This window comes from Salminus brasiliensis, chromosome 15, assembly GCF_030463535.1.
Source record: "Salminus brasiliensis chromosome 15, fSalBra1.hap2, whole genome shotgun sequence".
In the NCBI taxonomy this organism is placed as follows: domain Eukaryota; kingdom Metazoa; phylum Chordata; class Actinopteri; order Characiformes; family Bryconidae; genus Salminus; species Salminus brasiliensis.
The window spans coordinates 22359943-22384639 of NC_132892.1; the positions used below are offsets into that span (position 1 = coordinate 22359943).

General features: G+C 39.4%; 1 protein-coding gene across 1 annotated transcript in view; it reads right to left on the reverse strand.

Moving 5' to 3' along the window:
• Positions 1-24697, reverse strand: part of sorcs3a (sortilin related VPS10 domain containing receptor 3a) — a 353899-nt gene that overhangs the window by 44108 nt on the left and 285094 nt on the right. Inside the window, 3 exon segments of the mRNA XM_072656688.1 lie at positions 2-188; positions 9538-9709; positions 19037-19150. Coding sequence (XP_072512789.1) covers positions 2-188; positions 9538-9709; positions 19037-19150 — 473 coding nt within the window.

A 24697-nucleotide genomic window follows, 5' to 3' on the forward strand; every position in this document is an offset into this window, starting at 1 on the left:
CAGGTGACGTGCAGGTACAAGGAGGTACTGTCGAACCCCAGTGTGTTCTCGGCGAGGGCGGTGACCCTGAAGATTCCAGCGCTTCGGTACACATGTCTGATCCCCTCCTCCGTCCAACTGAGGTTAGAGTAGGACACAGCCGTCCCGTCCCCAAAGTCCAGCTGGATATTTGTCCTCAGCGAGTCCCCCTGTGGACCGAGCAAAACTTGTTTAGTTCAGAAAAAGAAGCATCTATGGCTAGACTGAGTGGAACATCATGATCAAGATTATGTATAAATTATTATATATACATATATAATATATATATATATATATATATATATATATATATATATATATATATATATATATATATAGCTTCAGCTTTCTGCGTCAACAGAGTTCTGATCACTGGCTATGCCTCACACCTCAACTCAATGAGGGGCACATTTCCAAGTCTCAGTTGCATGTAGCTGATCTGAGCTGATCTTAAACTGATTCTTTTGCTGTGATAGTTTAATCTGCCTTTCAGGTCAATGCTGTGCCTTCCCTGAGTTCATGTGAGATTCTGTAGGTTAAAGACTGCCAGTGTTGATTCTGAGGCTACCAGTGTAAACAGTGTTGATGTGGTGACACTGCATTTAAACAGTAGCCCTAAATGACTTCTTTTCCTTTTCTGAGGTTTTTATGTTTCCTGAATCTGTTTACTGTTCTTTGAATAGTTTAGTTATCAAGACGCTAACTTTAAGTGTATCAGTTAACATGATTATTAATGAAGTAAGTCAAAAAGAGCACAAACTATATTGCATATCACCTTGTTGACAATGCCTAAACATTTTTGCAGGTCTTATGGTCGATAATAGCATGTTTTTTGGCAGCTGTTTTGTGTGACACCAAAGCCAGTTTACTAGCCATGCACCATATATACAACAGATGAGGATGAAGAGCCAAACTGCCAAAGTTTATGTGAATGCAAGTCTAGAGCAATTGATAAAATAGTCTGAGAAATGCTGGTTTAGGAAATTCTGAATTCTTCTATGTTAGTCATTTCCAATCGCCACCCACTAGCTAGGTCTTCCCATTGCACAATGCCACCAGTTTTTAGTGGGACACTAAAAGCTATCATGTGCCTCCTGTAGCTAATGCAATGTCACTGGGACGTGCATGGAGGAGAGCGCTGGTAGAGGGAGAGAGATGTAAGACTTCCAGACAGCAGAATTGGCCTAGCTCTGAAGGTCACCTGGTCATGGACGGCATCACTGCAGATTGACCTGGCGATCTCTGGATGATAAGGCCAGCGCTTAGATGGCTGTGCCACTCAGGAGCGCTGAACTGAGTCATTGTAACTTGCAGACGGAAACGGTGCACGGTGGAAATGCATTTGATATTGTATTCAGTGTTTTGGAAACATTAACAGTAAGGCAACATCCTATCAAGCACTATGACTAACCATAGAAGTCAGACACCATAACCACCCTAAACCTGGTTTAGATTAGCTGTGTGTTGGAGCAGGGAAATCACTAAAGTGTGCTGGAACTCCAGGAGGAGAGTTGTGAGACCCTGTCAGAAACCTCATAATTTATTTGAGCTTGCATAAAAATTATTGCTCAATAATTTAGAGCATTGCTAAATTAGCCCTGTAGCTTCAGTACAAAACCAAACAAGATCATGGTAATGGACATTTTATTAAAAATACAGTAGAACGTTTCTGTAGTGTGGATAAGCACTTGCATCCGTTGAACTAGAAAGACAGATTTTGGAGGACCTTTACATAACGAACCATTAAGAAAGGTCAACAGTCTGCTACTGGCCTCTAATGAGGAGCGATGTGGTGAAGAGTTTGCCAGCAGACAAAGGCGCTGAGCTGAGTGCTAAAGCCAAAATCCCGGCGATGGATCAGTCTTTTAACATTGGCCGCAGCACAATGTAACATAATGCATATATGATGTAACAGAATCACCGAAGAGGACCATTAACACATCTAGTGGCTGCAGGTGTGAGGCTAGCATGGCTCTCTCCAAGCATCCACACTCACACACACACACACAAACAGGAGTCAACACGTGAAAATGATGGGAAACCAGGCCATATCCTAGTGTAGTGACCCCTTCACACATGTATTTGCTTGCTTCTGCCAGTTTTCCTGCTAGGAATTGGTATTATCTGATCCCAGGTTATATCCAACCATTTTGAATATCCCACTCACACAAGACGGATGTTGTTGTTTGTCACAAGAGCAGGAGCTATGTCCCAAATCAACAACATAAAGTAACTTTCTGTTGCTAATGAAAAGACGCTTATTGTTCATGTGTTATTTTTATATTCAAGTTCAAGTAGAGTCAACAGTAATTAGGGATAAGTTGCGAGTCAAGTCCAAAGTGCGACTTGGACTCGAGTCGCTAACTGTGGTGTAAACATAGGGAACTATAATAAATTCGGCATAGAAGGCAAATAATACTTTGAAATATCTGGAATTCTTCAATTCTTTACCAATAAAATGTGGTCTGACTGTCATCCAAGTCCCAATGCTAGACAAACATACATCTAACTAAACAAATGACATACAAACAAGTGTACTGTTCATGTATTTTATTGAGCACACTGAGTAAACAGCCAACAGCTAGTGCAGGCTAGAAAAAGTAAGTGAACCTCGGTGTTGATGACTTCTCCAAGAGCTAATCGGCCAAGAGCTAATTGTGCTTCGATTAGGGAGACGAGACTGGAGTTATGGGTTTCCCAGGTGCTTCGCTCATTGAGTAAAGGCACACAAAACCTATTTGCTGACAAGTCTGTTCCTCTCAGGAAAGACTGGTTAGTGTGAACCATGCTTTTATGTAAACAACTTTCCGACGACCTCGGAAGACGTGTTATAGTGTACATCAGCCCTTGAATAGAGAGATTAAATGGAGAATGAAGAAAGTTCAGGGCTGTAGCTACTCTCCATAGGAGTAGGCGTTCTGTTAAGATCAATCCAAGAGCACAGTGTTAAATCAACAAAGAGTTGACAAAGAATCCAAGGTTAGCAGCATAACACCTACAGAAGATTCAAAAGACTTAAAGACTTGTTAATGTGTCCACCATTGAAAAGCATAAAACAAGAATGGTGTTCATGGAAGAACTAAGGCAGCCACTACTGTCCAAAAGAAAACAAACGCTGAGGCTTATCTTAAGATCTCAAGACCACCTGGATGTTCCACAATGCCTCTAGAAAAATTCCTAATGGACAGATGGGTCAAGGGTTTGGGGCTTCTTTGCTGCCTCGGGCCCTGGTTGTTTTGTGATCATTAAGGGAACAATGAATTCAAAGGTGTATCAAGATATTTTACAGGGGAATGCAAGGGCAGCAGTCCCTGACCTCAAGCTGAAGAGACATTGGGTGATGCAACAAGACAGTGACCCAAAGCTCACAAATAAATCAATTAAAGAATGGTTAAAAAAGAAGATTTGTGTATTGGGATGGCACAGGAGTCACAGGGAGTCACAGTCCTGACCATAACTCAACCGAGATGCTGTGATATGACCTGAAGAAGAGGAAGACGGATGAATGGTCCAAATGACCTTAACCTCCTCAATGTTTTGCTAATCTTATTTTACAGTTACAGGAAATGTTTGGTGGAGGTGATTGCTGCTCAAGGGGATCTATAGGTTCAATTACTTTTTCTAGCCTGCACTATGGATGTGTACTCGATGTACTCAGTAAAAGACAAGAACAGGACTGTGTGTATTTTTAGTGTAGCTAGATTGGCCGTGGAATCAATGCAGGAATCCAGGTCATTCCAAAGGGTTCACTTACTTATTTGTACGACTGTAGGTTTGAATTAGTTTAAGATATTCTAATGGCAAAACAGGGTAAAATGACTTTCCTGAGTGTCTGCATTTGTGTGTGTGTGTGTGTGTGTGTGTGAGACAGAGAAGGATCATCTCCTGCTACTATCTCGGCAAGCCTGTGCTTGTTTTTACCCATACTCCTCTGGGTGTTACATCTGGCACCCTGTGTGTCTATCATGCCATGCATGAGGAAGTGTTGGTGACTGCAGCTGCCACCTCGTCCAAATGTGTGCTTGCGCGCATGTGTGTGAGAGAGTGTGCTTGTGCATGATACTCCCAAATCCGTGTTTATCCTTTCCTCAAAAAGCTCCTGCTCTCTCTCTCACCCTTCGGTGCTTTGTAACGCAATGCTGTTGGGACATTAATTTGTAACACTGCATTAGCGAGCAATAGGGGGAGGAGTGTGCTCTGCTATAGCGAACCACAAAACCCCCTTATGTATTCCTGCCTGTTCTCTTCCAGCAGACTGTGAAAGCAGTGTGTGTGTGTGTGTGTGTGTGTGTGTGTGTTTATGCTCTGGGTGGCTTCCGGGATATTTCACGCCACTTTGCCCAGAAAATCGTAACTCGAATAACCTCGCTGAGAAGAAAAGGGCCAGACGGAAAGCAGAGGGGGGAAAAAGCGGCTACTGTAGCTGGATGGGCGCGGATAGCATTGTCGTCATGCCGGTTTGGGTTGTGCATTTCCTGACGTTGTGATCTCAACCCACAGAGACATGTACGAAGGGGAGGCCAACCGCAGCCGAAGCCTATGGTTAAAGGTCACAGGATTGCGCACGTGTGTGAGAGAGTGTGCGTGACAGTGATACTGAACGTGCGGTTTAGCATTTGGACTAGTGTATAGTTCACTACCCATCTCTGCTCTGCAGAAGAGGCTTGCATAGAGGTTCTGGTTGCCTCATGCTACGAGAGCAAATGTCGCCATGTCACACCAGCTTGGCCGCCTGACTGAACTTTTCGGTGGAGTTTTTCAATTCATATTTCATCACTACTGTGAAACCTTGTAGTAAACCTTGTAGGGTAACTTTACAGAAGACAGACAAGAACTTTGAAGCTCATGCTGATGCTCCACTGACAAGACTTTTGTGCCCTTTTGTGCTGGACACAACACAACCATTTGTGTTGAAATTTGGCCTCTGCCTTTAACCCATCAGTGCAGTGAACACGGACACATACACACTAGTGAGCAAACACACACACAGTGACAGCCATCACTGCAGCACCTGGGGAGCAGAGAGGGTTAAGCGTCTTGCTCAAGGGCCTAACAGTGGCAGCTTACTGAGCCTGAATATCGAACCCTGATTTGTAATAGGGAGAATAGTAGTCTCTGTCATTGCCACTCCAGGCCCAGAACGCCGGCTACTGCACTACGTGACTTGCCTTCCTGTAAGATTAATCTACTGCCTCAGTCTACAGCTTCTTTCACTTTCCGTGAAGATTCTGTATCTCTCAACTTGTCCAGAAATGCATGTTTACAGCATTTCCTTCAGGGGGACTTCAAAATGTCACTTGCTGCTTTACCACAGTGGAGTAAAAGTAAATCTCGTTCCTGACTAAGTTTAGTATTAGCCCAGTATAGTCAGTATATAATGCTTACACAATGTAAAGGATATTAATGTAAACACTAAAAGGTCAGCCTGCCTTAAAAGGGAGTTGTTCCATTAAGTGAACAATAGTTATTTTAAAAGAGAGAGACCAAGCAGGGTCAAAACTGGGATGGTAAATACAAGATACATGAGCAATGCTAAGCAGAATAATAAGCAGGGTCAAAACCAGAAAACCAAACAAGCAGCAAAGAAAGTGAAAGGGACAAAACACAAACACAGGGGTCAAAAACATTATAAGGGAAAACAGGGAAGCCGCTCTGTCTACTCTAAAAGCCAGTGTTCCACCAGGCCTTTGACCTCGTTTACACCCTGTCACTTCATGTGACTAGAATCTGGATTGGATGCTGATGAGATTTTAGCCACATGCATTTACACTGGGTAGTAAAATGCATCTCCAGTTAGTCAGAGTGAAATGTGGTCGCTGTGTGGGACGGAATATGCAAATTTGCTCAATGCTTGGCAATTATTACTGGTGTTTCGGTCATACTGGGAGGAGATTTGGTGGTTGAATGTGTCTTGGATAGATGCATGTGTGTACACTGCTATAACGTGACTCAAATGTGTCTCAGACCACCTCCTAAAGTGGTTTGAGTGATGGGATTTGTAACTGGTTTGTTTACACACATTTGTATGTGGCTTGGCCAGATTCAGATATAATCCTGATACTCAAGATGCATGAAGTGACCAGGTATAAACGGGGGTTTTGGACATCTAAGTGCATCAATGGGTTTGAACTCACAATCTTGACAAGTTCATAAAAAGACAGAATGCGGTAATTAACCTTAAATGTTACTTAATCTCTTAAATGTGACCTTTTATACAGGCATGCACAATTATTCAGCAATTACATGGAAAATCATGCAAATTGGCTGAGAATTTCTTGAGATAGGAATGAAGTGTGCAAGTCTGGAACCGCTGGCAGTTCAACGGAGTATAATAGGCTACCACAGAGCAAAGGAGTTTAATTATGTGTCTGCAGTCATAGTGTACAACCAATTGATTCTTCATTACACTTGCTGGTGATTCTCCTGCAGACTTTTATTGCAGATCTAATTAGACCCACCTGATTCTCTCATCCCGAGGCTCACAGCACATATATCCACAGCCGCCCACGTGATGTAAAAGCAAACAGGATTTATCGAACCAGGTGATCTTGTTCCAGTGCTCAAAGGTTCAGTTCTGACACTCACGTTTCCACTGTATTCACTTTCAGCGGTGGACAGGTGTTAGAATGGGCACTCCCATACTTTTTACATATGATGATATGACATAGATGTTCCTCCCATAACCTTCTTTTAAAGCTAGCCTCCATTGACCTTGGGTGTCGATGAGCCTTAGGCACCCAACACTCACAACAGGCTAATTGTGACAATCTAGTCTAGCTTTAGCATGAGCTGCTGGTTGTTTTTATCTGGTTTTACCTGTTACTGGTGGTTGGTACTTACCATTGCTGACTGGGAGCACCACATAAACCTTGCGGTTTTGGGTGTCTGATCCAGTTGTCTGGCCAAAATGATTTGTAACATACATCCCAGACCTTGACATAAAACTTTGCTATGAGATTGGTGTAATTCACTTCAACTTTAAGTAGTCATAATGTTTTGGCTCATTCAATTACTTAGTGTAATAGATCAGCCCATCCATCAAAGGAAAGAGGTCATAGAATCAGAGATGACCACATATTATGCTTTGCTGGGTTTTTACACACTTCCTTGTCACTCTTGAGGCCTCATTCCTTCCTTCTTCAGGTGAACTTGAAGTTCATCAACTTGTTCTGCTGTCTTGAACAAAACTTTACAATGAATCCCATATGCTCACTTCCACACCTTTGGTCTATAGTGTATGTATTTATTCCTAAATAAGTTCTTTTTTATTTTTTTATCTTTGAAAAGTACATCCCTGGATGACTTGCAGCTGCTAAATCTGGATCTGCTGCTTTGGTAAAATCATGACTTGGGTTTTCATCTGCCATGTGTTGCACCTCAGCTACATTAAATATTTAGGGCCCACTTGCGTCGCCCAAGAACTCCCCCCGTCGCCGAGCTTCATGAATATAAATTAAAGTCAAATTCGGCGAGAGGATTTCCAGTCATCGTGTCTCTCGCGAGGAAGATTCCTAGCACTTCCTCTCTCTTTCCCACGCTCTACCTCTCTCCCTCGCACTCTCGCTGTCCCTCATCTATCTATCTTAATGAAGGGAATAAGCCTTCATTTCCTCATCCCATCACAGCTGTAATGTGGCAACTGTGCCATGCTGAGACCCCCAGAGAGATGCACTTACCTGCCGCCTGAGTGTGTGTGCTATGCTACATCAATGGGAAGCTGTTTCCCAGTGGGCTTTGCGTCACGCGCCCGGCTAGCACCGCACCATCTGCAGGAGGCTTGGCTGCCTCCCTTGTGCTTGACACTGCGGTATGAAGGAGCGGGTTGGGCCAGATGGGAAGCTTTTAAAAAAGTTCCTCAACCCAGGTTCAACTGTGTTTGCTTTAGGCAGCGGTAACTTGGAGCCACAGGGTAATTAAGAAGAGTTAGTCTAGCATTAGCATGAGCTGTTGGTTGCTTTTGCTTGTACGTTCTCAGCAATGATGTCTTAACAAACTACACGCTGTTCATAGACAATACAGCACACTTCCACCATATTACAAGTGACCTATTTTACATCAAACTCCCAATTTATTAAAGCTCCCAGTGATCCTTAAAAAATATCTGTGAAGAATATCAAACCAATAATATGATTATTACATACAATTATATGATGTTTTTTAACCTGTCACTTACTACTTTTGTGAATAAAATGATCACTGCTCTCATTGGCTGTCTCAGAAGAGGGGGAAGGGCAAGGTATGGTTCACTACAAAGCAATGCTTAGCACAGGAACCTTGTATTTTGTCTTGAAAGTGACCTTTGTTTGTGTTAGCCTAGCTAAGATCATTTTCACTAGCCTGATAATAGGGATTTGCCTGTTGTGTTAGCATTACGCTAACAAGGGTGGGTTCATTTGAAGCTTGCAACAGACATTTCAGAAGGTGCACTGGCCTGACAATCCTTTACCAATTTTCTATGGCAAATCCAAACAAAATATCATTTTTAATGTTCCCATTTAGCATTTTTAGATAGTCCTAGATTAGCTTTGTTAGTGATACCAGTTAATAACAACGCATTATACATTGTTTTGCACCTCTAAACAACATGGAAACACATCCACAGATGGGGGTGGACAGTACTTTGTATATCACTTTTTAATGAGACATAAATAGAGCTACATAAGAAGAGCTGTAGAGCCACCTTGGATTTTGAACTCTGGGTTGTTGAGGCTCTCCCGTCTTTCCGAGTAGGAAATATGACTTGTGGAGGCTTTGCAGTTGAAATGTCCTACTTGGAACTCCGACATTCCGACTAACTCAGAACTTAAATGTTTGCATTACATCACTGATGAGCCAAAACATTACTCACAGATCAAGTGAATAATGTTGATATTATAAAATAATTGATTGTCATGTTACAACGACATGGTCGACATGTTGGATGCAAGAGAAGTGGTCAGGAGTGAAGACATGAGCGGCTTTAACAAGGCCTGAATTTATATAGCCAGACAACTGGTTTGGAGCCAGATAGTATGTAGTCTCCTGCTGTTGTAGGCCCTCTACCCCAAAGTTCAACAGGGTTGTCTTGTTGATAGCTCTTATCCAGAAATTCTGTCTGCCGCCCACTGGCATGGGTGTACAGGTCGTCTTAATAAAGTGCTTGGTAAGTGTATAGCTTTTTGAATGTAATATAGATCTGCTTATATTAGTGTCCAAACTACAGGTTGTACAATCTGCAGTTATTTATTTACGGTATCTAGTTATTGATTTATTGTTTATTATTAATATTTTCAATTATACATTGGTGCCATGAAGGGAGGCACTGGGTCAGCAAAAATAGTCAAACATGCTGTGGCATTCAAATGATGCTTGATTGGTAGTAATTGGCCCGAAGCAGACCAATAAAGTGTATGTTGCATATGAATCTGTATGATTATTATTATTGTCTCTGAACTTTTTATCGACCCTGTAATTTTGTGTTTGCTAGTTTCTTTAGTATTCTCCACAGACATACATACTCCAGCTTTTCCACAAACGTACCTCCTCCAGCTGCACTACAAAGGTGACGTTGCTGCCCAGGTTAGCTGTCAGCTTGTTGTCCCGGGTTGCCAGATGTAGTCCTCGCGGAGGCCGGTTGGGACACTGCTGTTTCCGGGCTGTGTACATCTCCTTTACCCCTTTGGTGCAGTTATTTGCTGCCACTTTACGGTAGCTGACAAACACAAGAACAAAGGGGCTCCATCATTGCTTCTGCCATTACTGCTGTGAGTGATTCAGCTGTCATTCGCACTTTCAACATCAGCTTGAAAAACAGGAGACACTAAAGTAGGGCTCCAGTTACCTCTCAGAAGACTGAGAGAGTACGTTGTGTACTTCCAGAGCATGTTTAAGTGTGCTTCAATTTAGATGAAGAGTTTTGTGTACAGTGTGGTTTTTGTTGAGGAAAAAGACACTGTTTAAATTCTGGCCTAGATTTGCATTGATATGGAGAATTGTTGGATTTTTCTATGTACTTATCTGCTAATGCTAATACATAAACATTTATAAAATGCAGATATTGTGACTGAATCCACTCAGATTTGCATTGAGTACAAATGCAGTAAAAGGAATAAAATGCAGATATTTTAGCTCAGCAGCCCATCACCACCTAAACGTGTATGTTTTTCTGGAGTTTAATAAACAGATCCCCAAATATCGCTATAAACTATCGGTCGACTTTAAATCGTTGTCAAATGCTGAACATTTGTAATGTTTTTAATGTAAATTTGTTCCTTTTCCCCTGAATTTTTAATCATTTCCCAAAACTCCGTTGAACAGCTGAACACGCTTGGAGGAGAACACTAACTGCCAATTCTGTCAGCTAATAGATGCCTACACATACCTGCACTGCACTGATTGATGGTGGGAGGGCCATTCTACCCACCTAGAGGGCCAATCTTAGGTGGCTATGCCACATGGGTGCCCCAAGCTGTCAGTAAAGAATGTTAAGTAAAGTCCATTCATTGCAGAATTATATTAGAATTAGGAAAGACCATTTACATAATATAAAAATAAATGCAAATCAATGTAAAGAAAATCAAAGTATCTAAGTATGGTATAATTGTATGGCATATGTATCCGCCTTGTCTCCGCACTGTCGTTAGTGTGCCTCCTTTGTAGCCTTGTCCTCTTGTTATCGTCTTCAGGCGTTTGTCTGTGTAGTGCCTTTGTTTCAGTGTTCCTTGCCTGGTCTTGCACTGTGAGGATCACCTTCTTCGATTTCTCCAGTGCTTTTAACACCATACAGCCAGGGCTTCTAAAGGACAAGTTGGGACATTGTGGAGTGGACAGTCACCTGTCAAACTGGATACTGGACTACCTCACCAACCGACCACAGTATGTGAGGGCATGGGACTGTGTCTCTGACTTGGTGGTCAGCAGCACAGGAGCCCCTCAAGGAACGGTCTTGGCACCGTTCCTCTTCACCCTGTACACTGCTGACTTCATGTACAGCTCACCGACCTGTCACCTCCAGAAGTTCTCTGATGACTCAGCGATCGTCGGCCTCATATCCAATGAGGAGGACAGCGAGTACAGAGAACTTATTCAGGACTTTGTGGACTGGTGTCTGCAGAACCACCTTCAGATAAACGCTGGAAAGACCAAAGAACTGGTGGTGGATTTCTGCAGGTGCAGACACCCCCCTCCATCAGTGAACATCCAGGGTATGAACATCGAGAGTTTGGACTCTTATAAATACCTGGGTGTTCATCTGAACAACAAACTGGACTGGTCAGTCAACACTGCTGCACTCTACAAGAAAGGCCAGAGCAGACTCTACCTGCTGAGGAGATTGAGGTCCTTTGGAGTGCAGGGAGCACTCCTGAGGACGTTCTTCGACACAGTGGTGGCATCTGCCATCTTTTATGGAGTGGTCTGCTGGGGCAGTAGCATCTCGACGGCAGATAAGAAGAGACTGGACAAACTCATAAAGAGGGCCGGCTCTGTCCTGGGGTGCTTCTTAGACCCAGTGCAGGTGGTGGGAGACAGGAGGATGACAGCCAAGCTGGCATCCATGCTGGAGAACAGCTCCCACCCCATGCATGAGACTCTGGCAGCACTGGGCAGCTCCTTTAGCGACAGGCTGCTTCACCCCAAGTGTGTGAAGGAGCGGTATCGCAGGTCCTTCCTTCCTGCTGCCGTCAGACTACACAACAACACTGCTCCCAGAGGACCACATACACACACACTTAACTACACACACATGTTCATATTCAGGGAATACTATGTGCAATATCCCACCCCCAATGTGCAATTAAGAGTCTTTTGCTGTAAATAATATTGTTATTGCTCTTTTAATTTTTAATTCTTATTTATATTATTTATATAGTGTAAATTATTTATCCAAATTTTTGTAACTGAGTGTCTTGCTATCCCTTTCTGCTGTTACACTGGGAATTTCCCCACTGCGGGACTAATAAAGGACTATCTTATCTTATCTTATCTTGTGCATGTGTGGCATATTAGCTTTCTGTTTCCCTTTCTTTTCTTTATGTGTCCTGTGTGTTTGTTAATTTGGTTAGTTTTGCTGGTGGTTATTCATGTTTCTGGTTTGCTTTGTTTTGTTTATTGATTTCTGAAAAAAATTACTTGCATTTACATCCGCCTCCAAGCTCCATAACCACCACAATGGCTTCCATTTATCTGCTAAGAGATGAGGACTATGTGAGGATGCTGAAAATTGTTATTATATATAAAATTGTTATCCTTCAAAAACTGCTTAACCTGCTTAGCATATAGATCGCTAACGGGACAAAACAAACTTCTATTACCAAAGAATAGCACTACCAGTTTGTACAGATGTCAATCTGTCTGTCTGTCTGTGTCTATCTATCTTAAATAGCTTTTTTAACCTTTTTTTGCTTTATATTTTGCTTGACAAGCACTGGTTTTACCTTCAGGAAATGCACATTTAGTTATATAATGGTCTTTCTTATTCTATTATTCTCTATTTGAACCTTTTTTAAGCTGTTATCTATGTAAAAGAACTCTATATTGCCTCTGTGTATGACACGCTATAATAAACCTGCCTTGCCTTACCTTGCCTTACCTTACCAGCCACCAAGTCCCTGCAGCTAAAAGCCATCATCAGGGTGCCATCTACTATGAACACTCAAGTAGTTAAGATCAAACACACAGAGGAAAATCTATTTCGTCTTTCAAGCCATGATATTTTACAGCCTTTAGCTTAGAAATTTAGTGTTTCTCTCCATGTCGGTCTCTGTATTCTATCACCTCACCTGTTTTGACTCTGTACAAACAACTTTTAAATCATGGGAGCGTGAATTCATTAAACCTTTCAATGAAGTCTCACTGCCTGTAATGCATAGTCACTGGATAATTCACACCAAAAGTGGAGATATTTCAGTTTTTTCTTCATGTACTGTCCCCCACGAGGGCATCCGTCTGCACATGAGAGATCATGTTGCAATTAACAGCCACCTGAATATTATATATTTGTGCTGTATCACTGAACTCTGGCACAAAATGAACATTAAAACCCTGATTACAGCTGCAGCAGATACCATTACCCAAGCAAGGCCACAATACCCTTAACCCTAGCCTAGAGTTATTCGCTATACATTTAATTTACATGAAATCACACCATTATGTAATTACACCTAAATTATGAACACTTAAAAATGGTGCTTTAAAAGGTCCCATTAATTGATTCCATAAAAGAACCACTTTTGGTTCCATAAGGAACCCCGTTTGAAATAGAGATGCGTATGAAAATAAAAAACCTTAATTGACATAATTACTGTGCTCAAGCAGAGTAGGTGGTTGAGTTGTTATTATGGCAAAAATGACATCAGATTGCAATCACACTTGAATAAGTCAACTTCAGACTATCTCAGTTAAGACAGAGACCATCCTTCATTTATTTTATTAACACTCAAAATTGCCATAAAAAATACTTATTCTGGCTACTTATTTTGGCTACAAATAAGTAAATTTCGACTGAAAATTACAACAGTAGTTTGTAAAGTAAACAGGAGCTGAAATAGTCCAGCTGTCCCCTGTGAGGTAACATGGAGCTCATCAGGAAATTGCTGAGAAAAGTAAACAGATTAAAAAGACAAATATTTGATTTTCACGAAATAATCCAGAATCCAGACCTCAAGATTACTGAATATGCTTGGGATCACTTGAAGCAGAAAATGCTTCCAAAAGGCTAATTTATACTCCCTTCATGTACAGAAATGAACATGTCTGTTTCGAACTATGTAACCGCCACTGCCCACATACTACGCATTCTTTGCATTGGCATAAATGTTGAGCAAAACATCCTACTGGAGGGCATTTCGGCGTCAGAGGTTTCTGACCAACAACCAATATGGCGACGGTGGAGGAGGTCGTGATGAGGGATCGTTGTACTTAGTACAAAAAAGATGTTCCCCAGTGATGTAACATATAGATCAGATTAAATTAAATTAGTTATTACTCTCTTCAGAAAGTTCTGCCACAAGTTTCTTCTTCGTCGTAGTCATATGACAGTGGTTGTGTTTTACTTAAAACTATTGGCAACACTGCCCCCACGATTTCCAGTGGTACTGCTTCGTTCCGTCTGTATGCGAAATATTTCAGAGATTGTGCACAAATACGAAACAAATAAACGCAGAGTACGGACAGAAGGATTCGCCCATAACCGTATTTTACATTAACATTAAAACAGTAATTACAGAGAAGCGTATCTGTAAGCTTTCAGAGAACTTGTACAAATACGGACAAAATAAATGCACAGTATGGACAGAAGGCTCCGCCCATATCCATATTTTACATTAACATTAAAACAGTGATAACAGAACCGTATCTGTAAGCTTTGAGAGAACATGTACAAATGCAGATAAAATAAATGCTCCGTCCATATCCGTAACATTTACATTAACAGATCCCTGAATATCATATATTTGTTTTATAAATCTAATTTATTAGCACATAAAATAGCCTTAAGAATGAACTTTGGAAGTCTAGAATAGCTAAGAGTAAGTATCCTGAAAAGAATGAAAGCTAACATGAGGATGAAGGTGGTCATATTAAATATTGAACCATATGGAGTTATTTTTGATTTAGTTGAGGGTTTCATTTTCTCCTACTTTTTCTTGAATGCTAAATAATAAGTAACTTGTACTTAAAAAGCCTTTGGACTGGAAATGGAATGAATGAAGGGTGGTGTTTCACGTCTACATCACCAGGCACCTCCTTATGTCCGAAGAAGAGAGAACTGATGCAAATTGAGGCGAACAGACAGAAGTTTGGAGCACTCGGTCTTCTCATACATCTCAGTCCTCATTTGTCTCCTTGAAGGACCAGCTTATGCTACTCAATGTTAAACTGTACCTTTAAAAGAAGCCTTTACACTCCACAATGTTAACATGAAATCTTCAACTCAGCAACTTGCTTAGCTGTATAGATTAAATGCCAAGAAACGTCAGGCAGAGTGGGTTATTGTGTTTGTGTTTATATTTATGATAAATAAGGAGTCGGTTCTGAGATGGGATGAACACGTGCGTGTGTGTGGAACAATTGGAAATGACAGCCCAGCTAGGGAATGCATCTAATCTCACTACAAATCCTTGCTTGTTAAGCCTTTGTGCAAATAAATACATAAATAAGATCATCACTTACTGAGTGTATATTTGCAACCATATGCATCCAAAATGTGTATTTGCTAAAGGATGAGCTTCACGAATGTTGGTTTAAGTTCTGACCAGCTTTGCATACTGTTTGTGAGTGGTTTTCACACATTTTCCTTGGCAGTTTTGTTCAGATTGGCTGAATGACACTTGTAGATCACAGTATTCAAACAGTTGCATAGATTCTTCATTGGATTTAAATCTGGACCTGGACTTGACCAATGTAGAACATACACATTTCTCTTGTTCAACAACTGCTATGGGAGTTTGGCCTTGTGCTTAGGATCACCATCCTATATTTCTAGAATGGTGGTTGTTGAAGAAAGGGCAAGTGATTGGTTCAAAGAGCTCCATTTTAACTCAGTGGTTTCAAGCCGCTTTGCCATCAGCGGCCAGAATCTGAGAGAGCACAATTGGCCGTGCTTTCTACAGATGGATTGATCTTAAATGAAGTTGGCTGGCACAGGCATCTGGTGTGGCAGAGTTGCTGGGGACCCTCCAAGAGTGTCGGCAGCAATTCGCTGGCTTCACACGGATGAGAGAAGATATGTGTTAAGTCCTTACCCTCCTGGTGTTGAAAACATTGCTAGTGCTAGGGGGAGCTATGAATGGGTAAGTTAATTGGCAGCACCAAATTGGAAGGAAAAGAGCAAAAAAAAAATTAGTAACGAAAATTATAAAATATTTCGTCCATTTTAATCATTAAATTTTTTAAACGAATGTTGTCACAAAGAAACTTTTCAGTGATCTGTGTCTCAGTGGTAATAAAAAACTTTAGTTCGAGAAGAAGAAACCTTGAGAGGAACCAAGACCCCTAAAAAGGGAATCCATCCACCTCCGGAGGATCGGTCCTCAAAACTTCCTGAAAGGTGATGTTTCTCCCAAGCTGAACTGAAGCAGGTTGTCTTGCAGCATCTCTCCATATTTTGCATCATCCACCCATCCTTCATTCTTACCTTTATGGCATTTGGCTGACAGTCTTCTCCAGAGTGACGTACATTTGAATCACGTTGTACAGGTAGGAGAACGTAGGGATAGGAGTCTCGCCCAAGGACTCTTATTAATGTAGTGTGATGTGCTTGCCCAGCCAAAGAGTCGAAAACCATGGGAAAGGCAGTGAAGGCCACTGTCCTACCATACTATCATGATGTTCTTTCCCTGCTAAGAAAAGGAATCCCCATAACATAATGCTGCCACCCCCATACTTCCCTTTTCAGTAATGATGTTAAAGAAAGAATGGTCAAAGTTAGCTTTACACCACACATTTATGTTTGTCTGATCTGACCACAAACCTTAAAGGCCAGATTGCTTTAATATGATCTTTCATCAGTAATGGCTACTTTCTGGACACTCTTCTTGGTCTGTTATTTGCATAGCTTTTGATATTGTTGACTATTGCAACAATGTCAGATTGTGGACTAGGTTGGTGGCCTCTCTGTGATTTCACTTCTGTTGGCTCTGACGCTATGTTTTGAAGCATGCAGATCCAATGGGATATCCAGACATTCCGAAAAGGACTATTTAGGAATAGAACTATTTCTAATCTTGTATCTCTAATTTCCTTATAAAGCTCCTTTGTTATAATTTTCATTACATTTCTTCAAAGTCACAGTCTCACCACTTGATTTAAGAGGTCTTATATCCAGACAAAATGGCCCTTTTTAATGATTATCAATTGTCAGCCAACTGCATCCTTTTAAGAGCAATATCTTTAATGTGTGGAAAAACCTACACAGCAAAAGTATAATAGGTTGGTATAAAAAGTTTGAATAACCAGACACATCAAGATTAAATGTCAGCAAAGCACCTTCGGTAAACTCTTAAAAATATAGGTACTACTGAGATACTTTAAGCAATGCCATACAAAACCACCTTTGGTTTACTAAAGAACTGTGTTTGTAAATGTGACATGTGAGTGTAAAGAGCAGTATTCATTTGTGACACATTTATTTATACAAGAGTGTGTGTATGTATGTAGTTGTATACTATGGCCAACTTTTTTTTAACATCTGTCTAAAGCAACCTAACTGGTTTGCCAGAGAGTGGTCATGAGAAGTCAGTAGTAAAGCAGTAAAAGCCACTGATTTCAAGTCCACGCCTACAGGTTTCCCATAAAAAAGCCTCAAAATCTTGAGTGTAATTGAAACACAAGCCATTTCTGTCCATAACACATTTTCTCAGGTTGTATTACCTGTAAGAGCCAGAGGTCACAAACAGCTGCTGGTAACCTATCATTTCCTTGTACCACCTGTACACTGATGTCTTCTAAGACTTAAGAGTTAAAATTCCCCTGAACTACTAACAATGGACATGTTTTCCCTTGCAATCTGACCACAGTCATCATCTCTATTTTGACATTCACAAGGCATTGGACTGGCTCTGAAATTTCAAAATCAGCTTGTTCCTGCCCTAAGTCTATGCTCCCGATCTTTCAGGGAAGAACCTCTTTTGGTTCTCTACACAAATGTTCTTATTGGCTGGCTCCGGAGCCTCTGAAACTTCACAGAACTCCACAGAAACTTATCTTGCATTCATTCCTCATGCCTATAGCCTAAAAATAACTCAGCCAGTGTGCACTGTTTTTTCCATGTAATTACTGAATAATGATCCTTACACTCTCTGAGAATAAAATAATCAACCATCACTGGGTTGGTACCCAGCTTTTTAATACGGTAGGACCTTTAGTTTTCAAAAAGAACTAAATATGCACCCTTTTCCATTGCAGTTGTTTCCATACACACATTGCCTGACTCCAGGCTGTTTCATATTATTTTTATGTTAGAAAAAGAGCTATGAAAAGGTACAAATGTGCTCCGGTCAATGTGCTGTAAATGTAGTGTATTTTTAAGGAGCACAATTGGACCTTAAGGACCATCTCTGGCAGCACATTTATTTGTTTGTACCATGGTACTGGCGGGGTACCTTTTTTCTGACAGTCTAGGATGTAATAAGTCATGACGTTTAAGAGTTTAAAAAGTATTTAACTGTATTTAAGCCCTGTACAGGTGCCCTGTATTACATTTGGTCATGGACAAGGTCATCTAGAGCTTCTCTCTCAAACATTACCACTGTCAGTAGTTGTGCTAGTCGCTGGCACCGGGGATAACTTGCTACTTTCCTTGGAATCACTTGGTTATGTGGTCACGAGTTTTGGTGGTAGCCTATTTAGCTAACAGTGAATATCCATTTCTTTAAACAAGGTAAATATAACAATGAACTGCTGTCTGTAATAGCAGGCCTCCGCTTCGTTTGAGCATTGCATTAGAGGTACTGCAGGCGTCCCAGCTCAATACTGTGGCAACATATTTGCTGTATTTGGAATGTGAGAGCACTTACAGTGGTATAAAATAATAATAGGAGTGAATGATGGGTTGCATTTGTATGTGTGAATTTCCAACCATATTATTGTGAACAATGAAGTGAGCAGAAGGTTAACTGATTTCCAAAAGGCATGATGTTAAAAAGAGCAGTGTATTTTTTTAGGTTTTTCTCAACATGTCGGACGTCAAGTTGAGATCTGGAAGACCTAGTAAACTTTCCAAGAAAACTGCTGGTAGAATTGCAAGAAATGCAAATAAAACCCCGTTTGCAAGATAGCCTAAAATTCTCAAAGATCTAGAGAACATCCCCCTAACAAGAACTTGAAGACTGTTAGGGTTAGGTTAAGGTTATGGTTAGGGTTTATGTTTACACAGGTATAACATGATTGTATTATGTTAGTGCAGGTTTAAGTAATCATTAGGAAACGATGCTGAAATTTGGACATTTTTTTATATTATTCTTCTATCTTATACAAACAAGAAGAAATATATAAAAACCCTGAATCAAACCTAAATGCTAGCGTATTTGTGTGTTTAACTCACCCTGTGCTGTTGAGGTAGTTTTGGCCTTGGCTACAGCTTCGTGACAGTGTAGCAGGGTTGAACCAGAATGCTGGCAGGCAGTTCCCATCTCCTCTTCGCTCATAGCCATAATCACTGCAACACACACATGCACATCTCAACGTTTACCTGTATTTATATCATTTATATTAATAGATTATTATTAACATCAGCCACAAACCCAGCTGCACTTTCAATCCCTCAGTATAACCTGTATCCACATTTAACTAAGGATTAATGAATTCCAGGGATTTACATTAATGCATGCATTTCACACCTACACACACAGACATATATAGACAATCCACCCTTTGCTCTGCTCCGTCGTTCTGATCATCGGCTCATCTGTTCAGCCATCCACCCATCAGTCTGCTCATATAGCCCCAAAGCATTTATAGAACCCTGTCACTTTTGACAGGTCTGCTCTACACTGTATATCTGAATGTTTTTAAACACTTTTCTGATTTTTTTATTTATTTTTTTTACATTTCTCTTTAACACCTGTTTAGTCAAGCTGTTCCTCTAATTTGAGAACAAACTGGGGAAAGTTCATCAAATATGTATCCATATTAAAATATTTATTTTCAAGTTCATCAACATCAACATTGAGGGAGACCCTTATTTGCAGTGCAGCTGAGAGCCACTACTAATTAAGATTCCAAAGTAGAGACAAACAATGATAATAAAAAAAGGTTAAATAATAATATTTATAGGAATATTAAGAAAAGTATATATATATATATATATAGATATATATATATAGATATATATATATAGATAGATAGATAAAAAGTATTCAGTTAAAATCATTTTAAATGCACTGTAAAAACAAAAATTTCTATGCTCAAAAAATGTACTGCTAGTAAATGTACTGCTATAAAACTGAACTGAAACTTGCCCTGTTAACTTAAGAAGTATTTAAGGTCATTAAAAATTCTTAAATTCTGTCAACTGACTATCAGACATTTAGAGTACTTCCAACTGTGTTACAGCAAAATTACTACTAATTTTACTATGATACTTTTTAATTACTAAAGTTCTGGCACCTGGCACCGAACTTCCCCTGAGTGTCTGAACAGCAGAGTTGCTTGCTGTCTTCAAACACTGGCTGAAGACCCATCTTTTCCGAGAATACTTGGGCAAGTGTAGTGTAGTGTCAAGTATTGTGGTCATCACATGACTTTTGTGTTTAGTAGTATGTAGGCTAAGGGTATTTTTTAAGTAAACAATGAAGCACTTCGCTCTGGATAAGAGCATCTGCTAAATGCCTAAATGAAAATGTATATTGTAGACACCATTTTTCTACAGTGCAGGACTACAAAAAAATGAAAGCTGTTTAATTTTAAAACCGTACAGAGAAATAAGCTCACTGGTTCACAGTAACTAATAGCACTTTTACCCAGCTCAGTAAAAACCAAAAAACAAACAAAAATCCTTGAGAATCTTGAGAAACCTTGAATAAAATTAATGTATTTGATTGGGTTGCATTTAGGCTTTAACACTGTTTATTTGATGTTACTTAAACAAGACAAATCAGCTGTACTTAAGCACTATAACATGTTTGTGTTTAAAAGAACATATTGAGACTAATATATGAATCCCATCAATTTGGAACAAGACAGAAGCTGTTTCTGTATATAGAGGTTTTGTAATATCCATCATCATTAAGTATTGTATTACTAATTAGACATATTTGTGAAGAATTTTAATGCTTTAAGATTTCTAATACTTGGGAATTCTGCTTCATAAAACTGTTAGAAATGGAACCTGTCACTTACTTTAAGGCCCCTTAGATCAAAGCAATGCCACTTACTTTATAAATACCTTTATATCATTGTAGCTTATGTGATTACTGACGTAAGCTATTCATTTATTTAGTCTTCAATTTTAGCCTTGCTTTAAAAAATCCTTTTTCAATGTTTACATATATATTATGTCCCTATAAAGACTTAATATATGGAAGAAATTGTTACTATTGTTACTAAAGTAAAGTTTTACAAGCCAGATAGTGAAATTTGGCTATGCATACCCAGTTCTACTCCCACTTTGTTGGATCAGGGCAGTCAAAAACAACAAAATACACAGGGCAGAGGGTACTCCCGGACCAGGGCTGGAAGAGCCTGTTTAAAAGTGATTGTGAAAATTGGTCTTGTCTTGTTTCAATATTTAGCCAGTATTTCTAAGTATTAAATGTATTTGAGATTAATTTATTAAGATTTAATTTTTGAAGAGATTAAGATATTTAAGATTTATTAATTTATTAAAACCAGTTACACTACTTTTTTTTTAACCACATGAAGTCGTGCCATTGCAATATGAAGATATGATTCCTGGCTCTGAATTCTGAGTTAAAGCACAGCTCCACTACACTTGCATGAAGGCATTACATGAACCAAAAAAAAAAACAAACATCAAAAACGTGGTTCCTCTATGGCATCACTCCAAAAAGCCTTTTATTTTTCAAACTAGGACTGAGAAAGTAGAGTGGTCTCAAGCTTTCCTCAGACTATATGCTATTTTCCAAGATATCCAGATACGTTTATATTCCTTAACATAATGGTAGAAAAATCACAGTGAACTGCAAGCCCCCTACTATGCTAACAACTCTTTCAACCAGCTAGATGCTGAGTTCTGAGTACATGAACCATTTTTTCTTATTTTTTTTATATTTGACCATACCAGCAGCTATATATAGCAACAAAAACAAAATGCAGTACTTTTTGTACATGCTGTTGTAGAAAATGTTTTCACAGCATGGGAACAACCCTCAAAGAATGCAACTCTTTTATGTGGAATCCTTATTTTTTGGGTGTAAAAGAGATAATAAATCATATTTAAATGATCAAAATTTATTAAAACTGAGTCATAAGTAAGACAACAGTAAAACAGTAAAAAAGTAACAGTAAAAATAAATAAATCAACCAATCAGAGTACTGTGCTTGTATTCAGTTATATCCTTAACATCTAAACAGTCATGTTTCCCTTTAATGTTTTCATCACACACTACATAGACAAAAGTATTGGGACACTGATTTATTTCTTTGTTTCTTTTGAAATGATAAAAACAGAGTTCATCCTGCTTTTGTGGGAGCAGCTGTCTCTACTGTTCATCTTCCCAGAGACCACAAGCTCCACTGCTCCACATCTAAGTGCTGCTAGGGCTTTACACCCCTCTAGCCTATGTCCAACAACCTATGTTCCTGTTTATCTGCCTATTCTATTGGCAGTACTTCTCTACAGGGACTAGACAAGCTGTGTGTCTCTGTGCAGTTAAACATCCCTGCCAGAAATGGGTGCAACTTAAAGTAGCGGAATGCGTTCATTAGAAGGGGTGTCCACAAACATTTGGACATATAGTGTACGTTGCATGGGTTATGTTTCATCACAATTCCCTAAACTAATGTGGTTGTTGACTGAAAAGCTTTGGATCCAGTAATGCATTCTTCTCAGCCAATGGAGGCATCTAAACCCATAAAATAGCCCTTAGCATTAAGGACAACAGGTGTCTTTCAATCGATGAATCATGCTGAAACCCACACAAATGAATTCATATTAGGTTCAGTGCAATCTATCTTGGGTTAGAAAACAATGCTAGAATTTCTATTAAACTGATAATAAAGAGAAAATGAAACCCTCTTTTCTTTCACAGCAATTCCCATTCCAAACAAGTTTCGGGCCAAATACATGTTTACCAAGCCCTGTAGAATATTAGATACGAGCTCAATCTATCTGGGCTATTAGGCTGGAAACTGACATTACGCTGTGTCCATCAGAATAATTACGGCTATTAATGTTTCTCGGAATGCCTTTTATCCACTTCAAAGTCAATTAAAAGTTCTGTCCAGTTTAATTGGAAATGCCAGTAAAATTGCTTTGCTTTCCCACCACATGTTTATATCATAAAATGCGACACGTATTGATGGGTCGTATCAATTTTGGCCAGCGGGGGGATACAGAGAAAAGGGAAAAATGTACTGGCGGAGAAGCTAATGGATTCAAATTAAACTGCTGCAGCTTGACCTTGTACAGAAAGAATTAACATTAAAAATGTACCAATGCTTTGCTCTATGCTGTCATTTGAAGATAAAAAAAGAAAAAAAGAAACACAACCGGGTAAAATTTGCATACAAATTAAATCTGTTTAGTAGCTCGTCTTTGCAAGTTGTCACGGATGTTGCCAGCGCTCATCATGCGCAAAATCACACCAAAACGCTTCCTTCCGTCCAGCTAACAGACTGACACAGGAATGACGGTATAGACAAATGAGAATAGTTGCACTTTTCTTATTTGTGAAGAAATTAAGTTATGAAAAGGCTTTCATGTGTCGTAAGTATTAATGCATAGGGAGACTTAACCCCTTAATACTCCAAAGTGTATTACTCAGTTACTACAGGGTCTTCTGTAGAAAATTATGAGGTTATTCTTTGGTAATAGAATTTGTAAAAACTTAATTTAAGGGGTTTAAATTGTGGCTAAAGTTGCAATAAACCTTAAGGAGGTGTTTGTTTTATGTGAAAACCACTAGCATGTCTAAATGTCTAACTTTTTATGTTTCATCGTTTGAACCCTGCAGTTGTTCTGTACATTGCATAAATACTTCCGGATGAATGGACCACTAGAAATTCTTTAAAATGACTTGGAATTAACTCTTATTTTACACTGACTTTAATTCAGAGTTAAGAACATGTTTGTCTTTTCCTGTAAAGTCACTATTTTGACTGAACAGTGATGATATGTTCTATATTACAATATTGTAACATCATAATGACACTGTTATAACATTATTAGCTAGTGTTGGGAGTTAGACCTGCCATAGTTTTTGATGCATAGTTTTCTGATTGCACAGAAACTGCATTTCTATAGGAGCATTTTGAACTTTGTATTATATGTTATGTAATGTTAATCAATATTAGTTGGTTAGTTGGTTAACCAAGACTGGCCTATTTCCACTCAGAACCTATTTAGGTTGTATGGAAAGAAAAACAATGAACAACTATAAATACTAAACTACTCTGTGCTTAGGGTTTGGGTACAGGGTAATCTGACATGCCTTGACAGTTTTGCCAATTTTACCTACCTAACAAGCTTTGCACCCAAACTGCTACATCTGTTTAAATTCAGTTGCCATGAAAATGCAAAGAAATCAACATCTATTAAATTTAGATAAAACGTCTAATACCTGTCCCTGTGCATAAGGGTACCTGTGCATAATGGTTCTAACGCAAACCTTAACCTCAACAAACAGTCTTAATCCTAGCCCCAGTTTGAATCCTAGTGTTAATGCTACCACTATTGCGAATCAGCTAACCTGAATACTATTATTACTAGTATTAGCTAATATTGCAATGCTGTGATGTCCAAAATATCTGATTCTCTTCTCCACAGCAGCTGCATTTCTATGAAGACAATGTATGCACATACATTACTGTTAATGTGGTTTTACTTTTGTTCAATGTTTCTATTCAAAAGCATTGTTAGTTGGTTAAGCAAGACTGGGTAGTAGGCTTATAAATTCCTAAAATATATTCAGGCTTTATGGGAGAGAAAAAAAATAACAAACATTTGATGGTCAACCATAATTATCTAACATTGCCATGAAATCTAATAAAAAAATATATATAACCCTAACCCCTAAGTCCTAAT